The 11,679-nt window shown below is 33.9% G+C and overlaps 1 protein-coding gene across 6 annotated transcripts; it reads right to left on the bottom strand.

The window, feature by feature from the left end:
• Window positions 1–7,902: 7,902 nt before the first annotated feature.
• Window positions 7,903–10,822, bottom strand: LOC131013183 (uncharacterized). 6 transcript variants are annotated; one of them, XR_009097590.1, is made up of 3 exons: window positions 9,790–10,819; window positions 8,491–9,191; window positions 7,903–8,293 (listed from the first exon to the last, which is right to left on the bottom strand). XR_009097590.1 is itself a non-coding variant. In XM_057941239.1 (2 exons), exons 1-2 carry the CDS (start codon window positions 10,498–10,500, stop codon window positions 8,267–8,269), a joined length of 621 nt encoding a protein of 206 aa, XP_057797222.1. In that variant the 5' UTR covers window positions 10,501–10,822; the 3' UTR covers window positions 7,903–8,266. The 6 variants fall into 6 exon arrangements, 4 of the variants coding, with proteins under 4 accessions (XP_057797222.1, XP_057797223.1, XP_057797221.1 ...); XR_009097589.1 differs by having other exon boundaries at window positions 8,986–9,191; XM_057941239.1 differs by lacking the exon at window positions 8,491–9,191 and having other exon boundaries at window positions 9,907–10,822.
• Between the last annotated feature and the right edge of the window lie 857 nt (window positions 10,823–11,679).

Here is an 11,679-nt window from a genome sequence, read left to right as displayed (position 1 = left end):
AAATATGAAGACTTTATCAAGTTTAGAAGTTTGCTGGGAATGACAAATCAAGTTTAAGGGGGAGTGTTGAAATATCAAACAATAAACTTGATTTTTAAATGAAGATATTTGTATAGAAATATCTAGAATATAAGAGAAAGAATTAAGGAAAATAAAAATAGGACATGTGCACGCGTGGAGAATAGTCTAGATTAGGAATCATCTAGACTAAACTAGTTTCTTTCCAACTTAAGTAGGTTAAGAGCATTAACCGACATTTACCACTATATATACATATGTAATACTCCCTCCGTCCCACTCCAATAAACTCACTTTTTTTGGGCACGGAGATTAAGAAAATTTACTTTTTAATAGGAAAATGGTAGTAAAGTGGTGTGGTTAAGTACAACTTTTTTATTCAAAAAGGAAAATGAGCCTATTGGAGTGGGGCGGAGAGAGTACTTGTGTAGTGAATGAGCTAGAAGAGTTAGCAAAATTAAAAAACTTTTCTTCTATTTACTCACGTCCTCACACACTCCACATTCACATATAAATACAAATCCTCCAACTTTAGTCATTTAAATTCTCTCACACATATATAATATTTATATTTCCAACACTTATCATGTTTTTCTTTTTGGGTTGTTCCATTGATATTGCTATGTTTCTATTTTTTATAATGATTTTACACTACAAACAATATGACCTCACATTTTTACACACTTTTACTACACTAATTATATTTTCTTTAATAACAGTGCCCAAAAGAAATGGGACAAATATAACAGGACGAAGGAAGTAGTTGATTATCAAGTCTACCTGGATAAAGACAAAAAAAAATGATAAAATACAACTCAGTTTGTAAGACATTTTCCTTCAACCAATCCATTGTGGGTAGGGGTGAGCATCGGTCGGTTCGGCCCACCGACCGATCGATTTTGGAAAAACCGACCGACCGATCGGTCTGGAAAAATTTCGGCCGACCAACCGACACAAAGAATGCTAACCGGCCGAAAACCGAACCGGCCAATGTTCGGTTTTCGGCCGACCGAACCGAGCCGGCCGAATCTGTGCAGATTTTTTTTATTTCACCTATACAATTAATTTTCAGCAATACAATAAGAAATAATTAAACATAAAACATGATCTAAAATTAAAAATCCAAATCCAACATTCCAAATCCAAGTTCCAAACTTCCAACATTAAATTGAGGGGAGAAGGCTAGGGTTAGGAAAGGGGGAGCCGCTGCTGCTGTTGTTGTTGCTGTTGTGCGCTACTGCTGCGCGCCTGTGCTGCGGGCTGCGGGCTTTGAAGTTCGGACTGCTCCGAGCGAACGAGATTTGGACGACGGCTGGCTGTGGAGTGCGGACTGCGACGACCGGTGGTTGTTCGAACGGGGAAGGCCGGAGGCGAGATGAATTGAGGGGAGAAGGCTAGGGTTAGGAAAGGGGGAGCGGCTGCGCAAATTCTGAATTTCTAATTCAAAACACGTTAGGGACTTAGGGAGTTAGGGGTTACTGCTGGGTAATGGGTTAGGGAATTAGTGGAAAAAATAAAAATAATACTATTAAATTAAATATGGTCGGTCGGTTCGGTTTTCGACCGACCAAAATCGGGAAAACCGAACTGGCTGATCAAACCGAAAATTCTGAAAAATTTGGGCCGAACCGGCCGACCGGTATCAAAAAACCGACCGAAAATCGATCGGTTCGGCCATTTTTCGGTCGATTTTTTCGGCCGGTTCGGTTTCTGCTCGCCCCTAATTGTGGGTTTGAGAGTTGGACTCACCTAATGTATATGTGTGGGCGTGTATGAGTTGTAACTAAAAGGATAGATGAATAGAAACAACAAACAACAAAATAATACTATATACTATTCTCTTTATAAATCAAAAATAGAAATATTCCTAAGTTTGATTATGTTAAATAGCTAGTTAGTCTGTCTTGTTCCGACAAGTGAAAATGTGAATCTAATGTCTTTTATAATGCTCTTAATTAAGTTTTAGCCTGGAAATTATTGATAATAATAAAAAAATCCACATAGGTAATTAATAAAAGACATAAGTGGTTCAGAATATTGTGGACACGACACATGAGAATTTTATCTACTAGAAATTACGGTAAAGCTATTTGGACAAATTTTGTCCAGCCAAAAAGCTTATTTTGGTTGACTTCTTTTTCAATTAAATTTATAACTAAAAGCAATACATATAAAGTGACTATTTTGCCCTATATTTATTAATTCCATTGAAAAGCTTCCTTCACTTATTTCCTTATTGCACCGATTCATCCAAAAATTAAAAAGTTGGAATAAAGCATTTATATGTTTCATTGCTCCAACGTAATCAACTCCGAGTCTTCCAATGTTATACTGTATATCATTGGACCGTTTGTATTTTATTAGACAGTGTGTTTTATAAGGCATTTTTTCAATTAAATTATCTATCTATCTATATAAGCATTTTTATTCCACAATAACAGTTTCTTTTTATAAAATAGTTAAGAAGAGAAATCTAGATACTTAATAAAATAATACTAGTATACTAATAATTTAGTATGCATAAAATTAATTTCAGGAAAGCCTAATAACATTACAATTCAGAAATAAATTGTTACATTTAGGATGTAATTTATTGTTAAACTATTAACGAAAAGCATATACTAAATTCAACATATCTTTATTAAGTATTATACTTTCTACGAGTTACTTTCATCATTCTTGATTTGCCTAACTCAATTAAATAATAGGGGTGTGCCCCATATCTATAAATCTTTTAACTTAATTTTTTAATTGAAAGAAAATAAAATCAAAGGATATAATCGAAAGTTTGTAATTAATTAAATGCATAATTGGATTTTTATAATTAAATTATCTATATATCTATATATATATTAGTATATTTGATTACTAATAATAATTTCAAATATGGAAGTAATTATAAAAATGTCACGTATTTTAAAAATACTTCCATATTATAATTATTAAAAATTTGTTATTATTTTACTCTATATAAAAATAGAACAATGAAACTCCCAATTCAAATTGGTCAAATCGAGCATCACAAGTGAAACCCCCAATTCGAATTGTTCCAATCGAGCATCACAAGTGAAACCCCCAATTCAAATTGTTCCAATCGAGCATCACAAGTGAAACCCCCAATTCGAATTATTCCAATCGAGCATCATAAGTGAAACCCCCAATTCGAATTGTTCCAATCGAGCATCATAAGTGAAACCCCCAATTCGAATTGTTCCAATTCGAATTGTCCCAATTGGGGGTTTCACTTGTGATGCTCGATTGGAACAATTCGAATTGGGGGTTTCACTTGTGATGCTCGATTTGACCAATTTGAATTGGGGGTTTCACTTATGATGCTCGATTGGAATAATTCGAATTGGGGGTTTCACTTGTGATGCTCGATTGGAACAATTCGAATTGGGGGTTTCACTTGTGATGCTCGATTTGACCAATTCGAATTGGGGGTTTCACTTATGATGCACGATTGGAATAATTCGAATTGGGGTTTCACTTGTGATGCTCGATTGGAACAATTCGAATTGGGGGTTTCATTTGTGATGCTCGATTTGACCAATTCGAATTGGGGATTTCACTTGTGATGCTCGATTGGAAGAATTCGAATTGAGGGTTTCACGTGTGATGCTCGATTTGACCAATTCGAATTGGGGGTTTCACTTGTAATGCTCGATTGGACCAATTCGAATTGGGGTTTCAAAATTAATAATCAATTTGATGAATTCGAATTGGGGATTTCATAATTGAGATTCAATTTGATCAAATCGAATTGGGGGTTCACTTGTGATGCTCAATTGGACTAACTCGAATTGGGGGTTTCAATTGTGATGTTCGATTGGACCAATTTGAATATGGGGTTTCATAACTGAGATTCAATTTGTTTTGAAATTGAATATCAATTTGATCAAATCGAATTGGGGGATTCACTTGTAATGCTCGATTGGACCAATTCAAATTGGGGGTTTCAAAATTGATAATCAATTTAATGAATTAAAATTGGGGATTTCATAATTGAGATTCAATTTGAACAAATTGAATCTCAATTTGATAAAATCAAAATGAGGGTTTCATTTGTGATGCTCGATTGGACCAATTCGAATTGGGGGTTTCAAAATTGATAATCAATTTGATGAATTCGAATTGGGGATTTCATGATTGAGATTTGAGATCCAATTTGAACAAATTGAATCTCAATTTGATCAAATTGAATTGAGTGTTTCACTTGTGATACTCGATTTGACCAATTCGAATTGGGGGTTTCACTTGTGATGCTCGATTGGAATAATTCGAATTGGGGGTTTCACTTGTGATGCTCGATTGGAATAATTCGAATTGGGGGTTTCATTTGTGATGCTCGATTTGATCAATTGGAATTGGGGGTTTCACTTGTGATGCTCGATTGGACCAATTCGAATAGGGGCTTTCATTGTTCTATTTTTATATAGAGTAAAATAATAACAAATTTTTAATAATTATAATATGGAAGTATTTTTAAAATATGTGACATTTTTATAATTACTTCCATATTTGAAATTATAATTAGTAATAAAATATACTAATACATATATATATATATATATATATATATAATTGAGATATGTTGAGTTTAGTATATGCTTTTCGTTAATAGTGACGTTTAACAATAAATTACGTCCTAAATGCAACAATTTATTTCTGAATTGTACTGTTATTAGGCTTTCCGGAAATTTTATGCATACTAAATTATTAGTATACTAGTATTATTTTATTAAGTATCTAGATTTCTCTTCTTAACTATTTTATAAAAAGAAACTGAAATTGTAAAAATGCCTTGTAAAACACACTATCTAATAAAATACAAACGGTCCAATGATATACAGTATACAATCTATATATAATCCTTGAGTCTTGACGAACTTTGTTTTCTTTTAGATATTAATGCATGTTCTTAATTTTTTGGGTTTTTGATGCAGGTTGGTTTACGTTGGTTACGGCTGTACAAAAGATAAACTTTTTGATTCTTGAGATTTTAATTTCTTGGGTGATGAAACATGCTTTATTCCAACTTTCTAATTCTTAGATGAATCACTGCAAGTTTACAACGAGGAAATGAGTGGAGAAGCTTTTTAATGGAGTTAATAAATGCAGGGTATAATTGTCACTTTATATATATTACTTTTTAGTTACAAATTTAATTGAAAAATGGGTCCACCAAAATAGGCATTTTGTCTGGACAAATTTGTCCGATTAGCATCACTCTAGAAATTATTCGTTACTGAGAATTTTGTTTAAGGAGTATAAATTCGAGCAACTTTTATCTGTTTTAAGAGCTTCATATATTGTTTATATTTTACTGTATATTATCAGTATATGTCGGTATAATTATGTTATTATAAAGTTAAATAATAGATACACTAATAGTAAAAGTTCTTTTATCATCCAACCGGCCAAAACTAACAATCAAACGAAATATTAGGTGAAAATAGGAACTTTGAGAACAAAAACTATAGTCCAATTTATCCAAGGAATGCTTGACTGATGAGGCACACACGCGCACACATCATTTTCTGTCAAAACACTAATCTTTTTTAAATCTTTGACTAAATCATAATGACACATCCCCACGTGGAAATAAATAAATAAATAATTCCGAAGGTAACAAATGAGCTTAATTTTTTGATGGCCAGTTTATTGACTTTCCTAATCTAGTGTAACAAATGAGCTTAATTTTTCCAAGGAGATTACAAATTTGTAAATATTTTATAAGTTGCAAAACCATGTGTCTTAGGCAGTGATTTGTGTGCTAGTCAAGTTGCTTGACTTTGGGGGAACAGATATACCTACTAATTCGACTAATAATAGCTCAATTTGTTGGTTGTCTCGCAACTCATTGTGTAGTTAATGTTATATTATTAATAAAATGGGCTTGACTTTTTTATTTATTTATCCCTTTTACTTATATTTTGGTTTAAGGAAGATTGTGATTTTTTATTTTAATTTCGGGATGAATCGGGTGACCCATATGGATGTTTTAGCCATTTCCCACAATTTTATACAAGTATGTGTCGTTTATCCATCCGCATATACTTAATTAATAACTAAAACTTGTCGATTATTTAGTGGTGGAATCAGAAAAAGAATGTTGGAAAGAGGCCTCGTAGAATTTTTAAATTTGCAAGGGGTCTATAGTAATCGTTTCTGACGCTCTCACGCTCACTAATTGATTTCATATGTCAAATAATTCGTCAACTAACAAAAGTCTAAAAGATTAAGATGGAACCAATAATTTTTTTTGAGAGAAAAACCAAAGACTTCAATTAAGAAATATGGGGAGAAATAATATCCCCAAGTCATTTAAGAAAATCTTGAGTCCAACACATCGACTCAGAGCAAGATCTGACAAACTAAATTTATTTATGCGCCACCATATATTAATATATTCACATTTATATACATATGATAAATATTAAGTAGAAAATTATGTGTAGCAGTCTTTAAGATCTTGATAATATTTGCGGGCAAGCAATTCTCCAGACTCAGCATCGGCCGAGCTGCAAGAAGAAAATCTGTGTATATTTTGAGCGGTTCCAGCTTATACTCCACGCACACAAGAATACCCATAATTTCCGCCATCGTTTCATTTTTGTAGCTCCCGTCCCGCCACCACTACGTCGCCCTTCAAATCTATGCAAACAAAGCCCACACCATATTCGCCTCTATCTGGAACAAATAGCGCATCAACATCCATTCTCAAAATTCTTTTTTTCCCACAATTATTAAAATAATTCTATCAAGTTCAATCATGTTTTTTCCTTCCACTTAATGAAAAGTATTATTATTATTATTATTATTATTATTATTATTATTATTATTATTATTATTATTATTATTTATTTGTTAGAACGATATTAGTGATTAATTCATAAGCGATAATGTTGCATGCATGCCTCGTATCTGATTAATCTTTACACCTTTCCGTGCAGCGTTTTTCAATTCATTTTTTTTATGTATAGAGATGAAATAAAATAAAAGTTTATTTTAAAATATAAAATTAGAACTATTTACATATTAAATAATTAAAATTAATATAACTCACGAATAGTCATATCCAGTTAATATGGTGAAAATCTACACCCCTCCAGAATTCAAACTCATACTATTTATGTGTTACATTGATTTATTTGTAGAAATTATTGACTTATTCATGTGTATTCAGACGTATTTTCAATTCTCACAACATTAATATTCTAAAGGAAACTTCTCTATCTCTTTCTCTCTCTCTCTCTCTCTCTCTCTCTATATATATATATATATATATATATATATCTTCGCGAGATTATGAGTACAATGAATACGGCAATATAATGTTGAATAAGGCAATATATACTGATTAATAACAATATTAAAAAAATGGGTAAAATTTTAGCTCCCTCCAAAATTCGAACCCTGGTAAAAAATTTCACCCTCAAAATCAGCTATAGGATACATGAAATTAACACCCACAAATTAATCTAAGAGCTCACACATATAGGAGATCTCATTGAAGCGCTCCCATATATATATATATAGAGAGAGAGGATCAATTGAGAATTCACAACTAGTGTCGAAAATGTGAATACATCTAAAGTGAAAAGATAACTTGGGCCGCAAATTTTTTGTTGATTATTACTCCCTCCGTCCACGAAATGAGTACCCATTTGTGGACGGCACGGGTTTTAAGAAATGTATTGAATGTGGTGTTAGTGGAATAAGGGTCCCACTTTTAATGTTATCTTTAATGTTTAATTAAATAAAGCACTTAAATTTAATTAAATAAAGCATTTAAATTAAGAAACTGAAAGGACAACTAATTAAACTAATCTGACGTGGATCAAAAGCTAAATTTGATTGGAATTAAATTGAAGGCACGGATAACTAAAATTAACATCACTTAAACTGATTCACGTTTACAGACATGACCAAAATAGTGGAGGGAATTTTTCAACTATTCAAATTTCCCTCACTTAACACACCATAAATACAATCATTTAAAGGATAAATGCAGTCTGCATTCTAAGCTTCCCTCACTCTAAAGAACATAAATGCAAGAGAAGCTACAATGGCTGAACAGAGAAAGGGAAATCTATCAACACTAGAGCGTAATAAAGTCGCTCAATTTCTCCTTCAAAAAAGCTGCAACGGAAAGCTGAATCATGGAGCTCAAAAAGAGGCTTCTACATCTTTTGGTATCACCCGAAAATCAGTCTACAAGATCTGGAAAGTTGCAGAGCAGCAGCTAGTCTCTGGAAACCCTGTCATATTGCTGCCAAGAAAACAAGGTAATCAACACAAGGATAGAATGAAACTTGATGTAGAAAAAGTTAGAAACCTTTCTGTGCTTCAAAGGTCTACAATAAGAAAGATGGCAGTACATCTTAGTGTTAGCAAAAGCCAAGTTGGCAACTGGATAAAGGACAGGCAGATAAGGGCACACACAAGTGCAATAAAGCCAACACTTACTGAGGTGAACAAGCTTGCCAGGCTACGTTGGAGCTTGAGTCATTTGAGTCCAGATATATCAAATGGAAAGCTGGATTTTACAGGAATGCACAACACAATTCACATAGACGAAAAATGGTTTTATATCACAAAGTGCTCAGATAGGTACTATCTTCTTCCAGATGAAGAAGATCCCTACAGATCATGTAAGTCGAAAAGATTCATCACTAAAGTGATGTTCATGTGCGCTGTGACCAGACCACTATATTCAAGTGATGGGGAGCTCATATTCGATGGAAAAATTGGAATATTTCCATTCACTACAAAGGAGCCAGCAAAAAGAAATTCAAAGAACAGATTAAAGGGCACATTGGAGACTAAACCAATTCAAGCTATCACAAAATCAGTCATAAAGGACTGTATCATCAATCAGGTAGTAATTTTCTGTTTATGAACTACTATCAGACAAGATTTATGTCATCACTTAGTTTATTCAATTTATACTCCAGATTATACCTGCCATTAAAGCTAAATGGCCTCCCTGTGCAAGCAAACACATCATCATTCAACAAGATAATGCAAAACCTCATATTGATCCAAATGATGAGGATTTCAAAGCAGCTGCAAATGAAGATGGATTCAGTATGAAACTGGTATGCCAACCACCCAATTCTCCCGACTCAAATGTGAACGATCTTGGATTTTTCAGAGCCATACAATCACTGCAAGATGACAAGCATGCAAATGGTGTAGATGATTTATTAAGGAATGTCAGCAGCTCATTTGAAGAACTGTCAGCAGAGAAATTAAACAACGTTTTTCTGACCCTACAATGCTGCTACAAGGAGATTATGATGGTGAGGGGAGGAAACAATTACAGAATTCCACACATGAACAAAGGGGGATTGATAATGCGTGGCACTCTTCCTCAAAACATTTCTGTTGAGGAAAGACTTGTAAGGGATTGCTTGGAGTATCTAATGCAGCCTGAAAACAATGATGGTACACTCTACAACATAAACCATCTGGTAAGTTCATTTGGTTACTAGCTAGCTAAATAGGATGGAGTTAGTATTCTCCACTTTTTGGTAAGGTCATGTTTACATCATAAGCAACAAAATGGTCATTTTGTATCTGTTGTTTAGAATGTAAACACTTCTTGTAATTAGTGAATGGCAACTTATCTCATTTCAATGACGCCCCTCAGAAAAATGCATCAAAAGACATCACAGGGCATATTAAGGCAGCTTATCTCATTTCAATAACAAACCCACAGAAAATGCATCAAAAGACATCACAGGGCATATTAAGACAGCTTACCTCATATCAATAACAACCCTCAGAAAAAAATGCATGCATCGTTCATCACAGGGCAAGACAATCCACCAACATAAATCTCATCAGACAATCACAGGGCATAAAATAAAATTTCTTAACCTGAGTGTAGAGGGCTAAGACTCCAGGACACCAGACGTCTAGCAATTTAAGGTACCGTATTTTTCTGTCATAGGACCAGTCAACGGCCCAACCATCAAGTAAAGATGGTGGAGTTTCAGGCTCCACACTGGCAGATTCGATTGGAACTCGAATCCCATCACCGGCGAAGCCATCAAGAACGAAACTCGGAGTTTCAGGCACCACCGTCTCAGATTCGACTGCCTGAACTCGAATCCCATCATCGGCGAAGCCATCAAGAACGAAACTCGGAGTTTCGGGCACCACCGTCTCAGATTCGACTACCTGAACTCGAATCCCATCATCGGTGAAGCCATCAAGAACGAAACTCGGAGTTTCGGGCACCACCGTCTCAGATTCGACTGCCTGAACTCGAATCCCATCATCGACAAAGCAACCAAGGACGAAACTCGGAGTTTCGGGCACCACCGTGTCAGATTCGATTGGCTGAAGTCGAGTCCCATCGTCGGCGAAGCCATTAAGGACGAAAGTCGGAGTTTGGGGCACCACCGTGTTAGATTCGTCTGGAACTCGAATCCCCTCACCGGCGACGCCACCAACACCGAAATTGTCCATGGAAGAGAGTAGATCTGAGGTAGGCTCTGTATCGAAGGAGTTGGATTTGAGGCGGCTAGGGTTTGTGTTCTTCAGAAAGAGAAACTCGAATTTGGGTGAGTTTCTTAATTCAGCGGACAAAACTAAATAGAGCTGAAATGGTTTTTAACTTAGTTGTAATTAGGAGTAGTTGATTAATTTTTGTAGTTGAGGTCGGTTAAGTAATTTTAATTAAGGTGGGACCTACAATGGTAGCTATGATAAATAAAGAGCAATATTAAGGGTATTAATTATGTGGGGTCCACTTTCTAAAAAAGGAAAGGAAATGGGTACTCATTTCGTGGACGGACGAAAAAGGAAATACGGGTACTCATTTCGTGGACGGAGGGAGTATTATATAATTTATTTATAAAGTGAAAAGATGAATTGTAAACAAAATAAAATAAAATCACAAAAAATATTAAAAATATAAAAACCCAAGAAAGGCAATATTAATAAGAGTTTATAAATCAACGCCTTATTCATTGGATCACAAATTTTTTATTGAGTATTATTATAGAATTTTTTTATAAAATAAAAAGATAAATTGTAAACAGAACAAAATAAATTCGCAGAAAAAATATTACTAAAAAAATTGCAAAAAAAAAAAAGATCCGATCAATAATAGTGCATCCTTTGAGTTTCAAACCCAACATGAATGAAAAGGAAAACCATGCTCCAACCACTACACCACAATTTTATTTATGCTTTTTTACTTTGAATAGTTTTATTATACTCATGTTATCTGATACTGCGACTAATCGCACATAAGTATTTGTGTTAATGAAATTGATGAATGAAATTGAGTACTACTTACTCGCTCATACTTTTTTTTTGATAACTTATATAAGTAAAAGAAAAAATTTAAAGACTGCATCACAGTATATTCGAATTCAAGATATCGGACTTTCAACATGAATTAATACTGTTAGGTCAACATATGCATACATGTACTACCTTAGTTTGGTACTAAAAAAAACTACATTCAACTTACAAAAACATAAACATTTGTAAGTGCACGAGTTTTAAAAATATTAAATAAAAGTGTATTGTGAGTGAAAAATGAGCCCCACTTTATGAAAAATATAGATAAAGAGTAAAGAGATTGTGGTGGATACAAAAATAGAAATATTCATGTTTTGCGAGACATCCTAAAATGAC

Source organism: Salvia miltiorrhiza, chromosome 2 (genome assembly GCF_028751815.1).
Source record: "Salvia miltiorrhiza cultivar Shanhuang (shh) chromosome 2, IMPLAD_Smil_shh, whole genome shotgun sequence".
NCBI lineage: Eukaryota > Viridiplantae > Streptophyta > Magnoliopsida > Lamiales > Lamiaceae > Salvia > Salvia miltiorrhiza.
Note: the sequence above shows the minus strand (reverse complement) of the source record. Positions and strands in the feature narration are given on the sequence as shown.

Coding starts and splice junctions, on each gene's coding strand:
- LOC131013183 (XM_057941237.1), bottom strand. CDS start 10,500: ATGGACAATTTCGGTGTTGGTGGCGTCGCCGGTGAGGGGATTCGAGTT.